General features: G+C 56.2%; 1 protein-coding gene across 2 annotated transcripts; it reads left to right on the forward strand.

Annotated features, from left to right (window-relative positions):
* Nucleotides 1-2,818: 2,818 nt before the first annotated feature.
* CAPN1 (calpain 1) lies at nt 2,819-24,821 on the forward strand. Of its 2 annotated transcripts, none has more exons than XM_070427472.1 (22): nt 2,819-2,862; nt 4,757-5,024; nt 5,165-5,234; nt 5,478-5,596; nt 7,097-7,230; nt 7,316-7,484; nt 7,762-7,845; nt 8,148-8,233; nt 8,509-8,583; nt 8,717-8,877; nt 18,979-19,160; nt 19,499-19,510; nt 20,246-20,457; nt 20,543-20,582; nt 21,179-21,244; nt 21,331-21,388; nt 22,024-22,088; nt 22,481-22,549; nt 22,797-22,875; nt 23,257-23,373; nt 23,667-23,725; nt 24,062-24,821. In XM_070427472.1, exons 2-22 carry the CDS (start codon nt 4,758-4,760, stop codon nt 24,086-24,088), a joined length of 2,151 nt encoding a protein of 716 aa, XP_070283573.1. In that variant the 5' UTR covers nt 2,819-2,862; nt 4,757; the 3' UTR covers nt 24,089-24,821. The 2 variants fall into 2 exon arrangements, with proteins under 2 accessions (XP_070283573.1, XP_070283572.1); XM_070427471.1 differs by lacking the exon at nt 2,819-2,862 and adding an exon at nt 3,811-4,140.
* Nucleotides 24,822-25,269: the final 448 nt, after the last annotated feature.

Here is a 25,269-nt window from a genome sequence, read left to right on the forward strand (position 1 = left end):
ATTCTTCGACTCCAACAGACAAAGAGCCCAGGGAAAAACCATCCTGCCCAGGGGAACACCACGAATTTCCAGTCCAAAATTTCCATATCATAATGGTGCATAGGCCAGGAAATTCATAAGTCTACTCTCTTCACATCGAGCAAAATAGAGCCAAGGTCAAAAGCTGAACGTACCTCGACAGGAAAAATTGGTACCAGAAGGGAGACACTTCGCCTGAGATCCAGATCCTGCCACTGTGGGAGAAGTGCCCTCTGAAACCAATGCCCCGGCAATTGAGAAGGTTGATGATCTTCTGGAGTTGTGCATGGGAATTCGAGATATTGAATGAGCCACCACAATATTTGAAGCTGGAAAGGGCAAAGGTAATCCAGATGGATTAGCTGTGGCACTTGACAAAACTCTCGGAGACTCTATGTTCCCAGATGAATTTGTCTTTGATGTTTGGGAAGCCATTAGTGATGCCAAACGAGGAGGACTATGATGTGGATGTCCATCACTGGAGAAATGAACCATTGTTCCTGTGTGTGTATTTTTTTAAAAATATATTTTATTGATTTTTTACAGAGAGGAAGGGAGAGAGATAGAGAGTTAGAAACATCGATCAGCCGCCTCCTGCACATCTCCCACTGGGGATGTGCCCGCAACCCAGGTACATGCCCTTGACCGGAATCGAACCTGGGACCTTTCAGTCTGCAGGCCGACGCTCTATCCACTGAGCCAAACCAGTCTCGGCTGTGTGTGTGTTTTTTAAATAAACCTAAACAATCTGCTTTTAGGGGAAAAAATTGCTCAGCAAGTAGAGAGAATTCCCATCGATCCCCTCTCCCTCTGACACACTGTTTCTTCTATTACTGACATCTTGCATTGCTGTGGCGCATTTGTTACAATTGATGAGCCAATATTGATACATTATTACTAACTAAAGTCCACAGTTTACATTAGGATTCACTCAGTTTTGTACATCACAGGGGTTTGACAAATGCATGTCATGTATCCACCTTCACAGTATCATATAGTTTCACTGCCCTACAAATGCTCTGTGCTCCCCTATTCATTCCTCCTTCTGCGCCTGAACTCTTGGCAACCACCCATCTTTTTAAAAAAATCCTCACCCAAGAACACCCATTTAATGATTTTTAGAGAGAGGGGGAGAGAGAGACTTCCCTGTGAGAGAGAAACACTGACCGGCTGCCTCCCGTAAGCACCCAACCTGGGGTTGAACCGCAACCCAGGCATGTGCCCTGACCGGGAGTCGAACCGGTGCCTGGAACAATGTTCAACCAACTGAGCCACACTGGCCAGAGTGCACCCTTCTACTACTCATTTGCATTTCCCCAGTGAATAATGTGGTGGGCAATTTTTCGTGGCTTAGTTGCCATTCATATATCTTCTTGAATGAGGTGTCTATTCAAATCTTTTGCCCATTTTTATTGTATTAGTATTTTTTTGTTAACCCTCACCCGGGGATATTGTTCCATTGATTTTTTAGAGATAATGGAAGGGAGGGGGAGAGACAGAGAAAGAGAAACATCGATGTGAGAGAGACACATCAATTGGTAACCTACCACAGGCGCCACAACCAGGGCTAGGGATCCAGCCTGCAACCTCGGGACCCTTCAGTCCACGGGCCGATGTTCTAACCACTGAGAAAAACTGGCTAGGGTTATTGAGTTATTTCTAAGTGGTAAAAGTTATTTATGTATTCTAAATACAAACCCTCAATAATTTTGACAATTATTTCCTCTTCATTTGTGGCTTTTTCATAATAGTACCTTCTAAAGAACAAAAGTGTTTTTTGATGAAGTTAAACCTTTTTTCTTTTATTGTTTGTGCTTTATGTACATATTTATGAAATCTTCGCCAAACCCAAGACCATGAAGGTATTTCCTAAGCTTTCTTCTAGAAGTTTCATAGTTTTAGAGTTTACATGTAGGTGAGTTAAATTTTGATGTGGTGCATCCTAAATAGTCATCAAGTTCATCTACTTCTCTCTTGTGCCCATCACCTCCCTGGTTTGAAACACCAGTCCCTTTCCCTGGTGTTTCAAGCCTCTCTCGCCCACCCAGCCCACTCCCATGCCTCCTCCTCCTGCATTTGTACAAATCTGAGCTCAAGGAGAATAAAATCTAAACTCCCACAGCCAACCAGGCCCCGTCATAACCTTTCCCTTCCTTTCTCCTTCTGCTCAAGCAACACTAAGCACATCCCTATACTTCCCCTCCCCTGTGCCGAGGCCACCCCCGCAGGCCTGCCTCAGTACCGATTCTCCTTCCAATTCACTGTGGGGTGATAACTGAGTCATGTCTGCCTCCTTGGGGGGCTGAGGCCATGGTCTTCACCCTCTTATGCCCAGGTCAACACAGTGCCTCGGACATTGGGAGGTGGCCAGTGCCATTGGGTGAACAATGGATCACAGGAGGAGGGACAGGTTTGTGAAGGTGATTCTGGGGACGGTGGGACACACAGGTCCAGCCCGAGGGCTTTGGCGGGAGGGGTGACCTTTGGTACCTGCCCGGAGCATCCTTCCTCTTCAAGGCCCCTGTTCCCTGTGATCTGACCACAAGGCCCTGGAAGTTTCCCTCATTGGCCAGAGGGCCCCTGGCCTCTGGACCTCTGCACCTGCAGTTTCCGGCTGGGAACGCCCTCTCCAGCCCCTCCCCACCCAGCCAACTCCACCTAGACTCACGGGCTTTATCCCCGGACGGGACCAGCAGGGCCCCCGCCCCCAGCTGGGCTGGTCGGCCTTAGTCACGGGTCTCCGTGCAAGGAGCTGCCTGCCAGAGGGCTGAGTCACGACCGACCGGACACATAACGCTGAACGGTGAACGGTGAGGGGCGCTGGCTGCAGCTCTGACTCACCAGGTGAGGGAGCCACACCTGTCAGGCTGCAATTTCCCTCCTTGGTAAACGGTGGAGTCCGATTAGCTGAGCTGCTCTTAACCTGCCCGGGGTCCTAAAATGCTAGGAGCGCTATGCACTTCCCCCTGCCCCCCAATGCTGTGTAGGAGCGCTATGCACTGTCCCCCCTGCCCCCCAATGCTGTGTGTGCACCCTACGGGCGCTGCACAGCCGCGGGGCTGGGCCCCCAAGGCCAGGGCGAGGACCTGGCAGAGGGATCGCCCCAGAGCCCCTCCCTCCGGCTTCGTGGCCCTTCAACTCCTCTCCGTTCCGGAGGCCGGGGCTCGGGGTCCGGGTGGGCCCAGGCCCAGCTCGCTGCCTCGGCTGCCCCTCCTGGGTCGGGTGGCACAGGGCGCTCCCAGGGCTGCGGGCCGAGGTCCCAGGGGAAAGGGCAGGGATGCCCACCGCTCGCAGCTTCCCGGGGCGAATGAGCAAGCTGGTCCCCACCATCGCTCGTCTCCGTCCCATTCGCGCCGCGAACCGGGAAGCCGAGCGGCCGGGGAAGGACTCATCCAAGGTCACGCCGCGAGCTGCGGCCTGGGGGCCGGTCCCCCGCGCCCCGCCCGGGGGCAGGGACCCGCCAGGGCGGGTGGAGGGCGCAGAGCCGAGCTGGGCGCGGGCGGGGCGGGGCTGCCGGGAGCCGAGCGCCCCGCAGGGTCCGCTCCCCGCCGCCCCCCGCGCCGCCGCCGCAGCTCCACCCGCGGCCCCCGCAGCCCCGCGGCGGGGACTCACGTGGCGCGCGGGGAAAGGCGGGCGGAGGCGGGGCCGGCCCGGGGCTCCGCGCCCGGGAATGCCCTGGGGGCCCCGCGTCGGGGGGCGGGGGGGCGGCCGGCGCGGCACCGCAGCAGCTGCCCCTGGTTAAAAATACCCTGCCCTGCCCCCGCTGCCCGCTGCCCTTCGGCCCAGCCCCAGCCCTCCCCGCCCGCCAGGCCGGCCCCTCCCCGGCCCGCTCCGCCTTTTGCTAATTCGTCCTCGCGCGCAGCTGGCCGCGGGCCCGGGGGCAGGGGCGGGAAGACGCCGAGAGTGAGAGGGAGATAGTCGGGGAAGGCGCCCGGGAGATAAGGGGGAGCGAGGGGAAGGGGCCGGAGCCCGAGGAGGAGGAGCAGGGGCGGGCGGGCGGAGGGCGGAGGGGCCGCGGGGGCGGGCGGGGAGAGCGCTCTTCCTGGTTGGGCCCTGCCCGGAGCTGCCACCGGGGAAGCCGGCCGCGGGGACCGCAGCGACCCTCCCCAGCTCCTCCGCCAGGTGAGGACCGAGTGGCGGGGCCGGGGTTCCCGATCCGGCCGCCGCGCCCGGCGGAGGGGCTGCCCCGGCCCCCGGGCCCTCGGAGCGCACAGCCCAGGCGCGCACCGGGGCCCCAGGCTGGGCTGGGAGGCCGGAGGGTCAGGGACGGAGGGCCAGCGCTGAGCGCCCGGCCTGTCTCGGGGCCTGGGGACGGACCCCGGCTGCCCGGCGCTCGCAGCCCTCACGCCCGGGAAGGGGCAGTGAGTAGGGCTGGCCTGGCTTGGGGAGGGTGGCAGGCCGACAGGGTCCGAAGGCCTTTCCTGGGGTCTCCCAGCTCCCTGCGTCCCTGTGGTTCCTCGGCCCCGCCCTGCCCCACCTGGCCGGCGGGCTGGCCGGCCCAGGGCTGCAGCAGGCCCAGGACAATGGGCCCCGGGGGAAGGTGGTGGCTCTGTCGGGGGTAGCGAGGGCGTGGCCCGCACACCCAGGGCTGGGGAACTCCTCTCCTGGGAGCAGAAGGAAGTGGCGGAGCCCTGCGTTCCGTGAGGGGAGGGGTGATGTGGGTAACCCCAGGGTTGGGGAGGTCCCCGTTGCAGTCCTGGGGAGGCCTGGGTGCTGAGGAGGCCTGTCCGCCCCGCAGGATGGCCGAGGAGATCATCACCCCCGTGTACTGCACCGGGGTGTCGGCCCAAGTGCAGAAGCAGCGGGCCAAGGAGCTGGGTCTGGGCCGCCATGAAAACGCCATCAAGTACCTGGGCCAGGACTATGAGCAGCTGCGGGCCCGGTGCCTGCAGAGCGGGGCCCTCTTCCGCGACGACGCCTTCCCTCCGGTGACCCAGAGCCTGGGCTACAAGGACCTGGGCCCCAACTCCTCCAAAACCTACGGGATCAAGTGGAAGCGCCCCACGGTGAGAGGGGCTTCCCCGTGTGGGGCTCAGTTTACCCCCATCCCGAGTGGGGAATGGGAACAGGACTCCAGGTCCCAGTAGGTAGTGGGGCCTGGGGGCTGGGCTCGCTTCTGGGAGACAGGACTCTGGGTCTCTTGCAGGAGCTGCTCTCAAACCCCCAGTTCATCGTGGACGGAGCCACCCGCACGGACATCTGCCAGGGAGCCCTGGGTAGGCCCTAGCGGGTCCTGGTGTTTTTTCCACAGGAGTTCCCTCTGCCCGTTCCTTCTGGCTCTGCCCCAACCGCTCCCTCCTGCAAGCTCAGACAGGCTCCGGCTGTCCGTGCTGGGGCTGGTTCGCCCAGATTCCTGGGGCTTTCCTGCTAGTTGAGGGGCATGCCACCCAGGGCCCCCTGGTTCTCCCCAGCATGGGGAGGCACTAGCAGAGCAGGTCTGATGGGGATCTCCGTCCCAGGGGACTGTTGGCTCCTGGCTGCCATCGCCTCTCTCACCCTCAACGACACCCTCCTGCACCGAGTGGTTCCGCACGGCCAGAGCTTCCAGGACGGCTACGCCGGCATCTTCCATTTCCAGGTGAGATGCAGGGGGCGGGGAGAGTGGCAGCAGGCAGCGGGGAGGTGAGGACAGGACAGGTGACCCTCAGACTGCAGTGAGGGTGGCTCAGAGCCACACCCTGCAGGGCCCGCCCTCCCTCTGGAAAGAATGTGACCGCTCGGTGCCATCCGGGCGGGTCAGCCGTGGAGCGGTGGGCAGGTATTCGGGCTGGCAGCGTTCCTGGGTGGCTGTGCGGATCGGGAAGAAAGTGCCGGGAAGGGTAGAAAGACCTCTGTGTCTCTGTGTTATGTCCTGTGGGACAAATCCTTTTTCCTCCCAGGGTCTCAGTTTCCCCTAAAAAAAATTAATGTTCTGCTGGGTGAGGACAGACCAGCACACATGGCCATCCCCACCCATGGTGTCCACCCCCCAACCCCCATAGCTCCTCCTGGCAACCTCTAGCCTCTGACAGCCCTGCAGAAAAGAACAATTTGGATTAAATCTATTTAAACCAGATTTTCCTGACGTTTGCACACCAAGCCCTTTTCTCAAGTCAGAGACTAATGACTTCTTAATGAGCTGGTGTTGGGAGAGACACCACCCCTCCCCCAGCAACCCTGGATGAAACCCTGTGGCCCCAGCCCTGCCCTGGGAACTCCCCCTCCTTCTGCCTAGTCAGGGAGCCCCCTTACTGTCCTCCCTCCTCGCCCACCTTGGGGCCCAGGAGACAGCCTACAGCAGCGGTCGCCAACCTTTCGGACCGTACGGACCACGGGTTGGCGTGGCGACCGCTGGCCGACAGGATCCCAGCTGCCATCCGCAGTGGCCAAGTGCCACACCTGCCCAGGCTGTCCAGAGAGACTTGGCCTCACCGTCCCTTTCCCCGCCCCCTTCCCTCTCTCTTCCAATCCGCTCCTTTCTGCCTCTTTTGGCCGGTCCAGCAGCCCCCCCCACCCCTACCCGTGCCACTTGGGTGCACCAGCCCCCCTTTCCCCATTGTTCTACACCTTCCTTCTCAGCAGCACGGGGCTGCTTCTGGCCCAGGGCAACCGGACGCCTCCCTTCTGGGGAACCTGGCCTCTGGCACCTCTGAAGCAAGCCCCAGGATTGCAGGCACCCCGCCCATCCTGTGGTTGCAGGACTGGGTGCTACATTTTTGGTCCACGCCCACTCTGCATATGTATCCCCCACCCCCACCCACACCCACACCCTGGCCTAGAATGCGGAGGAGAGAGGTGGGGACTGTGCCCCAAAGGGGGCTTGTTCCCCAGAACCCAGGGGGGAGCCTTCCAACCTCTCCACTGACACCTCGGGCTGTTTCCGGAATAGCAGCAGTGCTGCCCTCGTAGGGCGCTTTACCTTCAGGATCGGGCTAGTGTTCCTCGTGAGGAAGGCCCTGCGGCCCCTTGTATGGACAGGGAAACAGGCTCAGGGGCATAACTTGCTGTGGGAGACCTGGTCTCTTACGCGGCAGACGGAGGCGCGACCTCAGGCTTGGGGACCCCATAGCAGGTCTCACCGTGCCCCCTCCCCCCACAGCTGTGGCAGTTCGGGGAGTGGGTGGACGTGGTCGTGGATGACCTGCTGCCCACCAAGGACGGGAAGCTGGTGTTCGTGCACTCGGCCCAAGGCAACGAGTTCTGGAGCGCCCTGCTCGAGAAGGCCTACGCCAAGTGAGTGGGGCCGGGGGGCAGCTGCAGGCCACCCCGGGGCAGTGTCCTCTGTGGTGCCGGAGCACTGACCCGGGGCCACCCACAGGGTGAACGGCAGCTACGAAGCCCTGTCGGGGGGCAGCACCTCCGAGGGCTTTGAGGACTTCACCGGCGGCGTCACAGAGTGGTATGAGCTGCGCAAGGCGCCCAGCGACCTCTACCAAATCATCATCAAGGCCCTGGAGCGGGGCTCCCTGCTGGGCTGCTCCATCGATGTGAGTGCCCGGCGGGCCTCCTGTGTGCACGGGGCCGGCTGGGTGCCAGCCCCCAACCCTGGCGGCATTGGCGGAACCCTCGGGCAGCCCCCTCCTAGGGGCAGCATCTGCACTGGGAGGTGTTGGGTTAGATGGGGTTGGGGTCCCTGCCTGCCACTCCGTTCCACAAGGGGGACTGTCCAGGACCCTCATGCTCGGGGCTCACCTCTGCCTGGGGGTAGGGATGCTGACCGGGTCCCTGGAACCTGGCCCCTGACCAGAGCACATGACCTTGCAGATCTCCAGTGTTCTGGACATGGAGGCCGTCACCTTCAAGAAGCTGGTGAAGGGCCACGCCTACTCCGTGACTGGGGCCAAGCAGGTACCCTGGGGCCTTCCCTACAGGGTGCTGCCAGCGTCTTTGCCTGACCTTCCCCCTCGGGCGAGACCAGGGCTGTGGGAGGGGCTGGCTCTCCTGTAGTTGCCCCTTATTTGCCTCCTGGGGACTCTTCTCCTGAGGTGTGTGTCCTGGCCTGCCTAGACGGACGGTCGTGTGCGTACGTAGCTGCTTCTCCGCTGGGTCTGGTGCGCCTGGGTGCCGTGCTGGGCTAGGCCGGGTGCCGTGGCGGGAAGGGGTGTCACAGGGCACGCCGGGCAGGCGCTGATGGGAGCTCTGGGGAACAGGTGAACTACATGGGCCAGATGGTGAACCTGATCCGGATGCGGAACCCGTGGGGCGAGGTGGAGTGGACTGGAGCTTGGAGTGACGGGTGAGGGGCAGGGGGCACTGGCTGGGGCGGCTGCTCAGTGCCCCTGGCATTTCTGCTCAGGGCGCTGCCAGCCTGGGGTGGGCTCAGGATTGAGCAGAGGGACCCGTCCTCATGTTCCTGGGCCCAGGGACCAAGCTCAGGCCACCTGGGCTCCTGGGCCCAGCCTGTGAGCCTTGTCAGGCCACCCCTGGAACTGGGATCTTGGGGCTTGACCTTGACCGTGACCTGGGCTAGGGGAGGACAGGCCCCAGGGACAGAGGCCCTTCTTCCCACAGCTCCTCAGAGTGGAACAACGTGGACCCTTACGAGCGGGAGCAGCTCCGCATCAAGATGGAGGACGGGGAGTTCTGGTGAGCAGCTGCCTCCTCAGCCTGGCCCCTCTCGGGACCTTGCACCCATCGCCCACACCCCAGGAGCTGCGCCTGCTGCATCCCCGGGGGTCCTGGCTGGGACCGGGGCTCACCTCTGCACCTCGACCCCCAGGATGTCATTCCGAGACTTCATGCGCGAGTTCACCCGCCTGGAGATCTGCAACCTGACCCCCGACGCCCTGAAGAGCCGGCGGTTCCGCAAGTGGAACACCACCCTCTACGACGGCACCTGGCGGCGGGGGAGCACCGCGGGCGGCTGCCGGAACTACCCAGGTGACCTGAGCCCCCGCACGCAGAGCTAACAAACGGGGTGCGGTCTGGGCCCCGCCTGGGGGCTGGAAGGCTCAGGCAGGGCACGTCCTCGCTGAGCCCCAGGTCCTCGCGGCGCATGGGGATGCGGGTGCTGACCTCTCGAATTGCTTTGAGGAGTAAAACGTTGAACGTCCTTGTAAATTCTAAGGAGCCACGCTTGCCTCCCCATCCTGCCTGAGCCCAGGCTGCCAGCCAGGGAAGAAGACTTTGTTGCCATCCAGCCAGCGCTTGCTGTCACTCCTCCATCTGAGACCTGCCCCCGGGCCCACAGTCCCCCCTGACCCCTCTGTCACCTTTCCCTGGGCTTCTGGACCCATGTGGGTGACCCAGTCCACTGACGGGCCCCTCAGTCCCTTGCCATCCTCGCCTGCAGCAGCCTTCTCCTTCCCTCGGTCCAGCCAGCACCCTGAGCGGATCCAAACCTCCCTCCCTGGCCTCGCCTTCAACCCTCTCAGCCCCTCCCTGCCGCCCTCAGCCTTGACCTCCCTGATCTGCTGAGCCCCCTGCTTTTGCGCAGTCCTCTTCCTCCCTCCCTTCCTCTCCTTCCCAGGTTAGAGTCATCAGGTTCGTCTTGTCCCTGCAAACTGTTTCCTGGCCCCTGGCCTCCTCTGCTCCTCTCACTCGGCACAGCCACCGTCCGAGCTGAGCCACCCATGTGGCTGGAGAGGAATCCCACGGCCACAAACCTCAAATGAGCACTTTGGCTCGCCCCCAGCCATCCCACTGCTCATCAGCACCGTCCCGCTCTCCCCGCAAACCTCCCTCCGCTGTTACTCATCTGCACACCTGGCCTGGCATGTCATGGAAAGGCCTCATCACGCGGGACACCCCCTCACATTCCCACCCCCTCACATTCCCACCCCCCACACCCCCAGCCTGTCTGGGCCTGTGCCATCCTGACTGCTTTCCCTCCGGTGACCGTGGCAGAACTGTCCCTGCCCCTGGGGACCCCGAGCTCTGCTTGGGACCCCGTTCCCCCCACCTCTGAAAGCCTTGCTCCTTCATCCATCACCTATCTCTCTCTCTCTCTCTCTCTCTCTCATCATTATGCAGACACCTTCCTGTGGCCCCCCTTCCCCAGCCATTTTTCAGGAATTGCCCTGCTCCTGTCTCCTTCCTTCTGGTCCAGTGTTTCACCCACTCCCGTCCAGCTTCCGTCCTCGCCACGCTGCTGCCATTGCTCTATGAGGGTTACTCAGCCTCGGCTCTGCCAGACCCGCCCCTGCGGTTCTCACGCCCTGCGTGCTCCAGCCGCTCTCAGCGCACAGCCCTCTATTGGAAGCCTTCTCCCTGGTGGGGATCTGCTTTCACTTTTCCCAAATAGGCAACCGCTGTTCCCTGTACGTTTACTGAGATGCCTGCCCTTTCCTCCCTGCCCTGCACGGCCGGCCCCTCACGGAGCTCCCGCGTTCTTAGTGTGGGTCTGCTTTGGCCTCGCCGTTCCCCCCCTTGGTCCGTCCCTCTGCCAATAGCACGCTGACGTAGTTTTGTAAGAAGTCCTGCTGTCCGACAGGGCCATCTCTTCTTCGGGAGTCTCTTCGCTATTCTTGCATTTTTATTTTCCTTGTGGATTTTAGAAGCAGCTTACCAAGTCCTCCGAAAAACCTTTCTGAGAATTTCATTGGGAACGGCATGGCATCTATAGATCAATTTGGGGGGGATTGCCATCTTTCCCGTTTTGAGTCTTATCCAAGAACGCAGTGCAGTAGTCCTTCCTCTGCGTTTTTGCTTTTAGCAAGTTCACTTACAGTCAACCGTGGTCTGAAAATATTCAATGGAAAATTTCAGAAACATTTCATAAATTGGAAATCGTGAGCCATTCTGAGTAGCGTGATGAAATCTTGGGCGGGCAGGCCCAGGATGGGGATCATCCCTTTGGTCCTCACTGTATCTGCTGCCTGCCCGTCGGTAGCAGCCAGGCTATCAGGCCCCTGCCGCACCCACAGAGCTGTGTCCCAGTAGCCCTGGCCGTCGTCTGCTGCTGCGGACATCACAGTGCCTGCACCGCCACTCACTTCATCTCACCACATAGGCGTTGTGACACCTCACGCCACCATAAAAAGAAGGAGGAGTACAGTGTAAGGTATTTTGAGAGAGACCACATTCACATAACTTTGATTACAGTATATTATAATTATTCTATTTTATTGGTGGTAATTTTTGGTAATCTCTTACTGTGCCTAATTTATAAGTTAAACTTCATTACAGTATGTATTTATAGGGAAAAACATAGACTATATAGGGTTTGGTACTCTCCGAGGTTACGGGCATCCATGTGGGTCTTGGAATGTATCTCGCATGAATAAGGGAGGATTACTGTGTATCTCTGTTTATTTTGGCCTTCTTTAATGTCATGTGACAAAATTTTATAGTTTTCATCATTACAGGGCTCATACATCTTTTGAGATTTATTCCTAGAGACTCTATCAATCATCTTTTTTTATTTAAGATTTTTAAATTGATTTTTAGAGAGAGGGGAAGGGAGAGAACGAGAGAAACATGGATCAGCTGCCTCCTGCACTCCCCCTACCACAACCCAGACATGTGCCTTGACTGGGAATCGAACTGTCAATCTTTTGGTGCCACACCAGCCAGGGGGAGATTCTGTCATCTTGTTGCTATTGTAAATAGTGTCTCTTTTAAAATTACATCTCCTGCCTGAGTTGCTGATTTGTTTGATCCTCAGCACCAATTGATGTTTCTCTCTGTCTTTTAAGTATATTTTTATTGATTTCAGCGCAGTAGGGAGAGGGAGAGAGAGAGATAGAAACATCAATGATGAGAGAGGATCATTGATCGGCTGCCTCCTGCACACTGATTGGGTAATGAGCCCACAACCTGGGCGTGTGCCCTGACCAGGAATCAAACTGTGATCTCCTGGTTCATAGGTCTGACTCTATGCTCAACTTCTGAGCCACGCTAGCTGGGTTCTTTCTCCCTTAAATTCATTTTGTATCCAGCAAACTTGTTAATAATTAATTTTAAGGATTTATCTGTAAATCCTCTTTGGTTTTCTGATTGACAGTATAGCATCTGCAAATAATGACAAGTTTGTTTCTTCTTTTCCAATTCTTATAACTTTTTTGTTATGCATTCTTGTTTAATATGCTGGCCAGGACTGTGGAGTGTTGTTTATCTGTCAAAATGGAAAATTACACTTACCACTTTTATAGTATTAAATCAACCTTACATTTTGAGATAAAAATGCGTTCATAGCATATCATTTTTTTTGTTTTTGTTTTTGTTTTTTGTTTGTTTGTTTGTTTTTGTTTTAAATCTTTATTGTTCAGATTATTACATTTGTTCCTCTTTTTTCCCCCCATAACTCCCCTCCTTCCAGCTCCCACCCCACCCTCCACCCTCACTCCCCACCCACTGTGTTCATCCATAGGTGCATGATTTTTGTCCAGTCACTTCCCGCATCTCCCACACCCCTTTTCCCCCCAAGAATAGTCAGTCTATTCCCTTTCTATGTCCCTGATTCTATTATAATCACCAGTTCATTCTGTACATCAGGTTATTTATTCACTTGATTCTTAGATTCATTTGTTGATAGATGCATGTTTGTTGTTCATAATTTGTATCTTTACCTTTTTCTTCTTCTTCCTCTTCTTAAAGGATACCTTTCAGCATTTCATATAATACTGGTTTGGCGGTGATGAACTCCTTTAGCTTTTCCTTATCTGTGAAGCTCTTTATCTGACCTTCAATTCTGAATGATAGCTTTGCTGGATAAAGTAATCTTGGTTGTAGGTTCTTGGTATTCAGCACTTTGAATATTTCTTGCCATTCCCTTCTGGCCTGCAAAGTTTCTGTTGAGAAATCAGCTGACAGTCGTATGGGTATTCCCTTGTAGGTAATTGAGCCTCTTTCTCTTGCTGCTTTTAAGATTTTCTCTTTGTCTTTTGCTCTTGGCATTTTAATGATGATGTGTCTTGGTGTGGTCCTCTTTGGATTCCTTTTGTTTGGGGTTCTCTGCGCTTCTTGGACCTGTAAGTCCATTTCTTTCTCCAGATGGGGGAAGTTTTCTGCCATTATTTCTTGAAATAGGTTTTCAATATCTTGCTGTCTCTCATCTTCTGGCACTCCAATAATTCTGATATTAGTCCGCTTAAAGCTGTCCCAGAGGCTCCTTACACTATCTTCACACTTTCGGATTCTTTTTTCATTTTGCTTTTCCAATTGGGTGTTTTTTGTCGAATCTTTGGTTTGATTCTTGTGCTCCTCTGGTCTGCTATTGGGTATAATATTCTTTATTTCAGTCCGTGTATGCTTACTTTCTAATTTCTTTATCATAGCATCGAGGGTCTCATTAGTTTTCGTGAGGCTCTGCACAAATTTATGGCAAGCCCTCAAAATTGCGATTCTTAGCTCCATATCCTCCATTTCTGTCATGTTTTTTTGTCTCCGCATCTTTTATGCTTTCTTGGTGCACCCCCTTGTGGTCTCTGTGCGCAGTCTTGTTCTAGCCAAGCCTTAATTGTTGTAGTTAACACTAGAGGGATTTGACCACCAGGCCGACTGGCTGTAGGAATCAGCTGTTTGGAAAGCGTCTGTCTTCTGGGGAGGCGCTAGTCCAGCCCTTGCCTGAGGCGATCGGCAAATGGCTGTGCGCAGGGCCTGGGCGGGGCGGGCTCAACAGGGTGGGGGGAGGGAGCAGCTATGGCCGCTCTCAGTCCGTCCCCAGGGGCTCTGCCTCTCTGTCCCAGCAACTGCTGCAAACCTCGGAGGGGCCGTAGCCAGACAGTCCCGCTTCTCCCGTTTGAGTCTGGGTCCCTAGAGACTCGCCCGGATCTGTAGCCCAGAGTCTGAGACTCCCTCCTGAGTGAAAACGACAACCGCGCCCTCAGCCACCAGCCCGCTTTGCGCGCGCACCACCTCACCACCCCACCACCGTACCTTTAAATTTTCCACACTACGCCTCCTCTGAGCGTCGGAATGCTGTTGTTTTTGCTTCTAGTTGAAGAGTCTCTCCTCAGCCAGCCTTCCTGTGGTTCTGGTTGATGTCCGTTCCGACTTTTAGTTGTATTTTTGAAGTGGTTGTTTACGGCGGCAGTCTCCGGTGTTTACCTATGCCGCCATCTTCGATTCTCCATAGCATATCATTTTCATTTAATTTTAATTATTGATTGATTTTAGAGCTAGAGAGGAAGGGAGAGAGAAACATTGATTTGTTGTTTCACTTATTTATGCATTCATTGACTGATTCTTGTATGTGCCCTGACCAGGGATTGAATCTCAACTTTGTCATATCGAGAGGATGCTATAACCAACAGCGCTACCGGGGCAGGGACCATCGCATAACATTTTTAAAAAATATATATTTTATTGATTTTTTTACAGAGAGGAAGGGAGAGGGATAGAGAGTTGGAAACATCAATGAGAGAGAAACATCGATCAGCTGCCTCCTGCACACTCCCTACTGGGGATGTGCCTGAAACCAAGGTACATGCCCTTGACTGGAATCGAACCTGGGACCCTTCAGTCCACAGGCTGACGCTCTATCCACTGATCCAAACTGGTCAGGGCTAGCATAACATTTTTATACAACAGCTTTACATTTGCATTAATGAGTGAGATTTGCCTGTAATTTTCCTTTCTTATACTGACCTTGCCTGGCGTTGCTGTTGGTGCTATATTTATATTTGGCTTCTAAAGTGAACTGGGAAGTGTTCTCTCTTTTTCTGTTTTCTAGAAGAGTTGGCGAGATGGGGCTGATTGGTTGCTTGAACGTTTGGGGGAACTGGTGTGTAAAGCTGTCTTCCTGTGAAGATTAACTTCTGATATTGCGTATCTTTAATGGTGATAGGATCACCCAGGTTTTCTATTTCCCCTTGAGCCTATTTCCATGAGTTGTATTTTTTTTTTTTTTTTTTTTAAATATATTTTATTGATTCTTTACAGAGAGGAAGGGAAAGAGATAGATAGTCAGAAACATCGATGGGAGAGAAACATCGATCAGCTGCCTCCTGCACACCCCGCACTGGGGATGTGCCCGCAACCCAGGCACATGCCCCTGACCGGAATCGAACCTGGGACCCTTCAGTCCGCAGGCCGACGCTCTATCCACTGAGCCAAACCGGTTTCGGCTGAGTTGTATTTTTTTAGGAGTTTATCCTTTGCATCTGTTTTCAAAATTATTGGCATAAAGTTATCCTCTATGTATTCTTTTTTTTTTTTTTTTTTTTTTTTTTTTTTTTTTTTAATATATTTTATTGATTTTTTACAGAGAGGAAAGGAGAGAGATAGAGAGTTAGAAACATCGATGAGAGAGAAACATCGATCAGCTGCCTCCTGCACATCTCCCACTGGGGATGTGCCCGCAACCAAGGTACATGCCCTTGACCGGAATCGAACCCGGGACCCTTCAGTCCGCAGGCCGACGCTCTATCCACTGAGCCAAACCGGTTTCGGCATATCCTCTATGTATTCTGATACCTCGTCTGTTGCTGTCCTCTGTTCATAGTGTTGCTTATTTGCGCTGCCTCTTTTGTCTTTGTTAATGCTGTAAGGAATTTGTTAATATTAGACTTTACAAGAAATGTCTTCTGACTTTGTTGATCCGATGTATAGTATTTTTTAAAATATGTTTTTATTGAATTCCAGAGAGAGAGAGAGAGAGAGAAGGGAGAGGGATAGAGAGATAGAAATCGATCACTCCATCAGCTGCCTCCTGCACGCCCCCTGCTGGGGATGGAGCCCGCAACCCAGGCATGTGCCCTGATGGGGAATCAAACCGTGATCTCCTGGTTCATGGGTAAACGCTCAACCACTGAGCCACCAGTCGGGCTGTTCTGGACAATATTATCAATATTATCTAATATATGTCTAGATTCTTTCACTTAGCGTGTTTTCAAGGTTCATCATGTTATGGCGTGTATCAGTACTTCATTCCTTTTTATTGCCAAATAATATTCCTTTGTTCAGTTGTACCACCTTTTACCATCCATTCATCAGTCGATGGAAAATTGTTTTTTCCTACCATATGGCTATTATAGATAATGCTACTATGAACATTCACATAAGAGTTTTTGTGTGGACAAATGTTTCCATTTACCTTGGATATATCCCTAGGAGTATGTGGTAACTCTATGCTGGCCATCTGAGGGACTGCCAGACTGTTTTCCAAAGTGGCCGCAGCATGTTTACACTCCCAGCAGCTGTGTGTGAGGTTCTGATTTCTCCACATCCTTGAAAACACTTGTTATCTACCTTTTTTATTAATGTCAACTTTGGGGGTGGTGGTGCCGTGCCTTTAAGAAGAAATTTTGCGTATTCTATCCAGCACTTAGTTGCTTTAGCCAAGGGGGTTGTTCAGGCAGCTGAATCGCCAAAGGCCAGAAGTGCAAGTCCCGCCACCCTTTGCGCTGGGCCTCCTGTCAGACCCTGCTTCCCCTCACCCTCTTCTCAGCCATTGTCCACAGCAGCTCCAGCCGCCTTTTAAGATCCTAATTCATTTTAGGAACAACAAATTCATCAACACCCTTGTCTGAATTTAAAAGTAAGTTAATTAAAAAATCCTAACCCAATCATGCCGCTCCCATGCACGTCTGTCAGAAGTTCTTTTTCTTTCTTTTTTAAAATATATTTTTATTGATTTCAGAGAGGAAGGGAGAGGGAGAGAGAGAGAGATAGAAACATCCATGATAAGAGAAAATCATGGATCGGCTGCCTCCTGCAAGTCCCCCACTGGGGACCAAGCCCACAACCTGGCATGTGCCCTTGACCAGAATCGAACCTGGGACCTTTCAGTTCGTAGGCTGACGCTCTATCCACTGAGTAACGGGCTAGGGCAAAACCTATTGAAGTTTATTTTCAAAATCCTTAAAGTGACTTAAGGCAGGACACAAACATGCAAAACAATGTCTTCATTTTAGAGATTCACCACTACGGAGTTTCTGCTCTACAGAATATTTCATTTTCTTGAATTTTTGAAACAGTGCTAGCCAAGAACAGTGAAAATGGGTCAGATCTGTCAGGAATAGATTTGACTTCATTAAACAAAACCTGGGGAAGCCCCCATCGCCACAGGCCGCAGTGTCTGTCCATTGGTTATGCTAATATGCATGCGTACAAGTTCTATGGTTGCTCTCTAACACCCCCCCCCCCCACCTCTCCTACCATTTGTCTCTGGCTTTATTTTTGTTCATCAAATTATGTTGATCATTATATCCCACATATGAGTGAGATCGTGTGATATTTATCTTTCTCCGACTGGCTTATTTCGCTTACCATAATGCTCTCCAGTACCATCCATGCTGTTGCAAATGCTAAAAGTTCCTTCTTTTATATAGTGGCGCAGTATTCCATTGTGTAGATGTACCACAGTTTTTTAATCCATTCATCTGCTGATGGGCACTTAGGCTGTTTCCAGATCTTAGCTATGGTGAATTGTGCTGCTATGAACAGAGGGGTACATATATCCTTTCTGATTGGTGTTTCTGGTTTGTTGGGATATGTTCCTAGAAGTGGGATCACAGGGTTAAATGGGAGTTCCATTTTTAACTTTTTGAGGGAGCACCATACTGTTCTCCACAGTGGCTGCACCAGTCTGCATTCCCACCAGCAGTGCACGAGGGTTCCTTTTTCTCCACATCCTCTCCAGCACTTGTCGTTTGTTGATTTGTTGATGATAGTCATTCTGACAGGTGTGAGATGGTACCTCATTGTTGTTTTGATTTGCATCTCTCAGGTGATTAGTGACTTTGAGCATGTTTTCATATGTTTCTGGGCCTTCTGTATGTCCTCTTTCGAAAAGTGTCTATTTAGATTCTTTGCCCATTTTTTGATTGGATTATTTATCTTCCTTTTGTTAAGTTGTATGAGTTCTCTGTAAATTTTGGAGATTAAACCCTTATTGGAAATATCATTTGCAAATATGTTCTCCCATGCAGTGGGCTTTCTTGTCTTGTTGATGGTTTCTTTTGCTGTGCAGAAGCTTTTTATTTTGATGTAGTCCCACTTGTTTATTTTCTCTTTAGTCTCCATTGCCCTAGGAGCTGTGTCTGTAAAGATATTGCTATGACATATGTCTGCTATTTTGCTCCCTATGGAGTCTTGTAGGATTTTTATGGTTTCCCGTCTTACATTTAAGTCCTTTAGCCATTTTGAGTTTGTTTTTGTGTATGGTGTAAGTTGGTGATCTAATTTCTTTCTTTTTTTTTTTTTTGCATGTATCTGACCAAATTTCCCAACACCATTTATTGAAGAGACTGTCTTGACTCCATTGTATGCTCTTGCCTCCTTTGTCAAATATTAATTGAGCATAATAGCTTGGGTCGATTCCTGGGTTCTCTGTTCTGTTCCATTGGTCTATATGTCTGTTCTTGTGCCAGTACCAGGCAGTTTTGAGAACAGTGGCTTGGTAATATAGTTTGATAATCTAGTCTTGTGATTTTTTCAAGAAAATATACTTTTATTGATTTCAGAGAGAGGAAAGGAGAGGGAGAGATAGATGGAAACATCAATGATGAGAGATAATCACTGACTGGCTGCCTCCTGCACGCCCCCTGCTGGGGATCCAGCCTACAACCCAGGCATGTGCCCTGACCGGGAATGGAACCCTGACCTCCTGGTTCATGGGTCTACGCTCAACCACTGAGCCAGGCCAGCTGGGCTGTCAGAAGGTTCTTTTGCTCTTTGATTCAATCCACACTCCTCAGCACCGCTGCGGCTTCTGCAAACCTCTGCCACCTCCCTGGGTGCCTGGTGCTCACTGGAACTTGGCGCCCCACTGTGTGTGGGGGGCTTAGTTCTCCCTGTGCCTGGCTCCTGCTTCCCAGGGCTTCCCAGGGCCTCCCCTTCACTTCCAGCTTAAACGCCCTCCCTGACCATTCGGCTGCGTATTCTCTGGGATTGTTCTGTTCACTGACCTGGCTTTGCCTCCCTGTCAGGAATGTCAGCTGTCGAGGGCGAGGGCAGTGTCCCCGCTGCATGTCTGCCACGGGGCTCCCTGTGGCACTTGGTTAAACGAAGGGATGAATGGAGAGGCACACGGGGGAGGACAAGGCTTGGGGGTCCCTGGCCCTGCTCCTCTGATCCTCACCTCTTCCCCTCCGGCAGCCACCTTCTGGGTGAACCCCCAGTTCAAGATCCGGCTGGAGGAGACGGACGACGTGAATGAGGACGACTACGGGGGTCGAGAGTCGGGCTGCAGCTTCGTCCTGGCGCTCATGCAGAAGCACCGCCGCCGGGAGCGCCGCTTTGGCCGCGACATGGAGACCATTGGCTTCGCCGTGTACGAGGTGAGCAGGTGGAAGACGCCGACACCCACAGCAGGCGAGGTCCGCCAGGGGGCGCCAGAGGACAGCCTGCCCATCCTGAGCCCAGGGTGGGGGGGGGGGTGGGGGGGGGTGAATCACGCCCCTGAGCAGGAGCCCAGGGAGGCACCTGCTGAGGCCCTCGGCCAGACTTGGGGTGGGCAGGGGCCTAAAATCCATCCCGGGAGCGGGGGGCGGGCGGGAGATGTCCCAGAGGCTGCTCTTGGGAAGAGGGAGAGATAGATGACTTAGCTGACACCTGAAAGGCAGCTTCTGGGCCAGACTTCGGCTCCGATTCTCTAACCTCCCTGTCTCTCTTGTAGGTTCCTCCGGAGGTAGGTGTGGCACGTGATTCACTCGGATTTACACGCCCCTGAGCACACATGCCTGCTGTGCCCAGAGGGGAGCAGTACCGTGGCCAGCCCACACTAAGGAGTCACCTTGTTTTACTGCTCACCACGTGCCCCCGACCCTCACCCACTGTTCGGGGGGCAGAGCAAACTGCTCTCCTGGGAGTCAGAGCAAGTGACACGTGAGGGAGCTGGATTTGAACCCTGGCCCTCAGAGCCCCACCCAACATGCACACCCCGGCTCTTCCTGTCTTCCTGTTTCCACTGCATGAGTCTTGGCTGCAGCCTCTGGGGCACTGGTTAGGGGCAGGGGGTGGATGGCTGAGCGTTCTGCAAGTTGCTGAAGCTTTAAGCCTCGATGTCAGTGGCTGTGAAATGGGCACGGGAGCACCGTCCCACGGGGCTGTCATGAGCATTAAATGAGGGACGGAGTCTGACACGGGGAAGCTCCAAGTGGTAATGAGACCGTTATTGCATGGTTATCGTACCTGCATCCACCCGCACCCCGTGCGGCAGGCAGGATCAGTACCCCGTTTTACAGGTAAGGAAACAGACAGCATGACTCGTCAGGGTCATGCAGCCGATGAGTGACCGAGCCCTGATCCAGCTCTCCAGGCGCTCGGCCAGGACTTGGGGCCCGGGCTCTGGGTCTGGGGGCAGCTCCTCAGGGTGGGCTGAGCGGGCAGCTGCAGCCCCCACTCCCTCCTTCCCCTCCACCAGCTGGTGGGCCAGCCGGCCGTGCACCTGAAGCGTGACTTCTTCCTGGCCAATTCGTCTCGGGCCCGATCGGAGCAGTTCATCAACCTGCGGGAGGTCAGCACCCGCTTCCGCCTGCCGCCCGGGGAGTACGTGGTGGTGCCCTCCACCTTCGAGCCCAACAAGGAGGGCGACTTTGTGCTGCGCTTCTTTTCGGAGAAGAGTGCCGGGACCGAGTGAGTCGTGGGCCCTGTCCTTACCTCCTGCCCCCACAGGCTCCCTGCTGCCCCTGACTGGCCCCTTTCTCCCCACCCTCCACAGGGAGCTGGACGACCAGGTCCAGGCCAATCTTCCTGACGAGGTGCGTGTCCCCCCTCCCCCGCCCCCCACCTTGCTCCTCTCCTCCGCCTGGGGGTGTGATGGGCGCTGGGCGTCCCGTGCCCGGGCGCTGTCTGGCCGGGCAGAGCCCCCTCTGGCAGGAGCCATAAGAAGAATGCTGACCCCTCGTTAGCCCAGCACGTCACAGTTTGCGTGTGGAGGACTTTGTGATAATCGTGGTACGAGTCCCTGGTCTCTCGCTCTCTGCTGGGACCCTGCTGAGGTCTTTCCCAGGTCACCCTGTGTCCTCCACAACAACCCTGTCAGGGTGCTGTCACCCTCCCCCCTCAGTGGGAAGCTCGGGTTCAGAGAGGTTAAGGAATTTGCTCCGGGCAGCGCAGCCGGAAGCCAAAGCTCACCCTTCATCACTGAGTTGAACTGCACCCTCCTCACTTAAGCCACAAGAATCCTGAGCAGGGGGTAGAGTGGGGACTAGACCCCCATCTTGCAGAGGAGAAGAGCCAGGCTCAGAGAGGTGAAGCGACAGGCAGCTAACGGGTGGTCCCAGCCCTGCCTCAGTTGCTGCCCATGCGGGGGCCGGGCTGGGGGTCCCTGACCTAATCCCCCTTCTCCAACCAGCAAGTGCTCTCAGAAGGGGAGATTGATGAGAGCTTCAAGACCCTCTTCAGACAGCTGGCAGGGGAGGTAGGTTGGGGCGTGGGGGAGGGGCCTCTGGGCATGGGGGGGCAGCCTCTCCCCAGGGCGGGTGCCATCCTCCCTTCCCCCCGCAGGACCTGGAGATCAGCGTCAAGGAGCTGCAGACCATCCTCAACAGGATCATCAGCAAACGTGAGCGTCCCGAGCGGCTGCTCTGCACCCTGCGTCCTGCCCCACCCCCACCCCACCTCCGTTTCCTCCGAAGCCCACAACCCAGGCGTCTGCTCCCTCGCTGAGCTCACCCTGGCCCCTTGGTCTTCGTGGGTGGGGAACCTTCCACTACCTTCCTGAGCCCTGCTCACCCCCACTTTCCTCCCAAACGCCTCGCGCCGTCTTGCTGGGCCACATTCTCTGTGCCTGAGCGTGGTGCCCTGTGATTAGAAGCTTGGCCACTGCCAGCACCTTAGTGCCAACATACAGGACCCCTTCCTCCCGGAAGATGCACCAGGGCCAGGACGAATGGCTTGGGAGCAGAGCTGGCTCACTACCCCCCCCCCGCGCCACCCCCCCCCCCCCCCCGCGATTTGCACAACCTTCCCTTTGCCCCCCTTCTGACCTCTGACCTCCAACCTCCGGCCCTGCTGCTCCCTAGGCTCAGAACCCTTCTCTTCTCTCCCTGGAGCCTGAGGCAGACCCCTACCTGCTAGATTTTACACGCCAGGCGACAGGGATGGTGCCTCCCTGATCCTGTCCCACCTGGTGGCACTGCCCCGGGGTGGGCCCAGGAAGCTCGCTGGGCCGGGCGCTGGAACTGCTTTTTCTTTCAGACAAAGACCTGCGGACCAAGGGCTTCAGCCTGGAGTCCTGCCGCAGCATGGTCAACCTCATGGACGTATCCTGCCGCTGGGCGTGCGGGTGGGGTGCAGGCGTGGGAAGGGGGCTGGGGGACTCGTCCCCGGAGTGGTGCAGAGAAAGGGACAGAGCTCTGTGCAGTGCGGGTGGACCGGTGCCTTCCTGGGCGTCATCCCATCGATTGGGAAGCGGAAACTGAGTCACGGGCCTGGTGTCAAGTGAGAGGTGGAGCAGGGCCCGCGTCCCCGAGTGGCCCTCAGGCTGGTGCTCTTTCTGCACCTCCCGGCCCACCCAGGTTCAGAGGGCAGGGCCGGGCTGGCCACGGCTGGCTGTCCTCGGGTCCTGCTGCTCCTGGCACTCTCTGCGGCCAGTCTCCCCTTCTCCCAGCGGTGGGGTTTCAGCTGTGGGGTTTTTCCCTTAACGGCTGCCCAGCGGGACGGCAACGGGAAGCTGGGCCTAGTGGAGTTCAACATCCTGTGGAACCGCATCCGGAATTACCTGGTAGGTGGCCCCTGCCGGCTGCACCGCCGTCCCTCCTCTGCGGCCTGAGTCGCAGCAGGGCCAGGCCGGGCTGCAGGCTGACTGACGGCCCAGGTCCCACCTCAGGCCTGGTTCTCCGGAGCCCACCTGCTCCAGCAGCTGACCCACCTTTTTGGCCTCCCTCCTCCCCTCCACAATCCCCACCCTGGGGCGGACCGGAAGGGCTGGCTGTCTCGGCTGAGCCCTCACCCTCTGCTCCCCGCCCCAGTCCATCTTCCGGAAGTTTGACTTGGACAAGTCGGGCAGCATGAGCGCCTACGAGATGCGGATGGCCATCGAGTCTGCAGGTGAGTCTGCAGGCAGATGGCCCCAGGCTGCATCCCTGACAATTGGCCCTTGTCCCTGTGGTGATGGTGGCGATGGTGGTGGTGCGGGAACAGCCCTCTTCTGCCCTTTCCCCACGGCTTCCGAGCTGGGTGGTAGCAGCATTTACTTTTGTCCTCGGTGCAGCTATGAGGGTAGAGGCTTTTATTGTTCCCACTGTGCTCAGAGGAAAGTGAGGCTCAGAGAGGGAGAGTGACTGGCCCGAGGCCACACAGCAGGGAGAGGTGGAGCAGCCACAGCCTCCGTTGGAGAGACCTGAGGGTTCACCCTTCAGCCCTGGTCCCCTCCCTGTCCCCTGGGGCTGGGCTGCGCCTCCCTGGCTCTCACCTGCTCCGCTGGGCCAGGCTTCAAGCTCAACAAGAAGCTGTACGAGCTCATTATCACCCGCTACTCCGAGCCTGACCTGGCCGTGGACTTCGACAACTTCGTGTGCTGCCTGGTGCGACTGGAGACCATGTTCCGTGAGTGTCCCGTTCAGCTCCTACCTCCGGGTGTAGACCCTGCATGGCACCTACCAGGGAGGCCAAGGTCTCGGGTGGAGCCCCAGGGCTGAGTGCCCGGAGACCTCTGTGTGTGGGGGGGGGGGGGGTCGGGGCGGGGGGGGGGGCTCTTGGGCAGCAGGAAGAGCCTCTAATGGCTGTGGTGGGTGAGAGCTTGGGGTGCTGTGGGGAGGTGGGGGTGAGGCAGGAGGGGAGGCCTGCAGGAATGCCCCCCCAGAATTCTCAGCCCCATGTCATCTTTTCTTGAACCACAGGGTTTTTCAAAACTCTGGACACAGATCTGGATGGAGTCGTGACCTTCGACCTGTTTCAGGTGGGAACCTCCTGGGCCAGGTCGGGGAAGGACCTCAGGGTGCGGTATAGCCTGTGGCCTCAGAGCCAGCCCTCAAGGCCAGGCCACCCGAGTCCTGGAAGGATGGGGTGGGGTGTCGGGTCCTGGGAAGGGAGGCCAGGCCCCTGGAGGCCTCTGCCAGGAGCCAGCAGCCGGCCTCCCAGGGTGGAGGAGGTAAGCAAGTGGCCCTCCTCTACCCCCCAAGAGGGTCGCTCTCAGGGGGCTGAGAGATGGTGGCACCTGAGCCATGGGGCTGGGAGGCTGGGCGTGGAGTGGCCCCGCTGACCCGTCTCCTCTCTCCTCTCCCCTCCACCACAGTGGCTACAGCTGACCATGTTTGCATGAGCAGGGGTGAGGCCCCGGGCTGCGTTCCTCTCCCTCGTCATCTGCCAAGCTCTGCCTTCCCACCACGCCTCGCCCGGCCACGCCAGCTGCAAGTGCCTTCCTCGGAGCGGGCAGTGGCCTCTGTCCCCTCACCTCCCAGCCGCCACGGTCCATCTGCTCTGGGCAGAGCTGTGTGGCCCCCCTGCTCCTCGGACCATGGGCTCAGGTGGACGCCCCCAGCCCCTCCCGTCGCCAAGCCAGGAAGGCAGCTTTCGCTTGTTCCTGCCTCAGGGTGGGGCTCCTGGGGGCGCTGACAGCCCTGGCCTCCCAGCATCTTAATGTGTCCTCTGCCCTCACTCCAGAGACCAGCCACCTGGCCTTACCTGCGGACTTTAAACCATAACCACTAGCTCTGCACCGTCTGTATCATAGTGTGCAGAGCCCCCTCCCAGCCGGGCCCCCTCCCCAGGGCTGGGAACGCCTGTCCCTTCCTGTGCAGAAGCCAACGTCCCCCTCTACCCCACGGCCTGGGCCCCAGCCTTGTCTGCTGACCAGGAGCTGCCTGGCCCAGGGGGTGGTCAGGCTCTCCCTTCTCCCCTCCTTCCCTCCCTCCTTTTTTATATCGGTGACTTTAAAGGGGACTCTGGTACTGGTATACTACTTATGGGGGTGCCAGAGGCACCTGGGCCTGGGTGTGTGGGGGGCTCGTGTTTCCATGCAGAGAAACCTCAAATAATAAAGGAGAAAGGCCCCGTGTCTGTCTCTGGACTGTGTTCCTGCCCCAGGCTGCTGCCCCGGGACCTGGCAGGTGGCCTGCTGGGCCTGCCCACCCTCCTGGCTGCCCTGGAGGCCCAGCTCCTGCCTTCCTGGCTCGCTCCTGCCTGTGAGGCTCTGGCTGAAACCAGAACCCCTACTTAGCACAATCCCGACCCCCCAGGAAGCTCCCCGGAGCACAGAGCCTCCTTCAGGTTCTCCTGGGGGGACTCTGACCCAGACACCTGCAGCTTATGTAAGCTGCTCTGGCCCTCTGGGAGCCTGGCTTTCCTTACAGAGATAAGAGTGGTTGAGGGGAGGGGGTGGTGGGGGTGTAGAGGGAGCCACAAACTAGGACAGTGTGTGCGGGCAAAGGCTGACGGAGCCCAGGGGTGGGGGCTGCCCTCGGCTGCTGGGAGCCCCAGGTGGAGCCCCGAATGGCAGACGGC

The sequence above is a fragment of the Myotis yumanensis genome, unplaced genomic scaffold, assembly GCF_028538775.1.
Source record: "Myotis yumanensis isolate MYYU_CA2020_CCGP unplaced genomic scaffold, mMyoYum1.0.hap1 SCAF_10, whole genome shotgun sequence".
NCBI lineage: Eukaryota > Metazoa > Chordata > Mammalia > Chiroptera > Vespertilionidae > Myotis > Myotis yumanensis.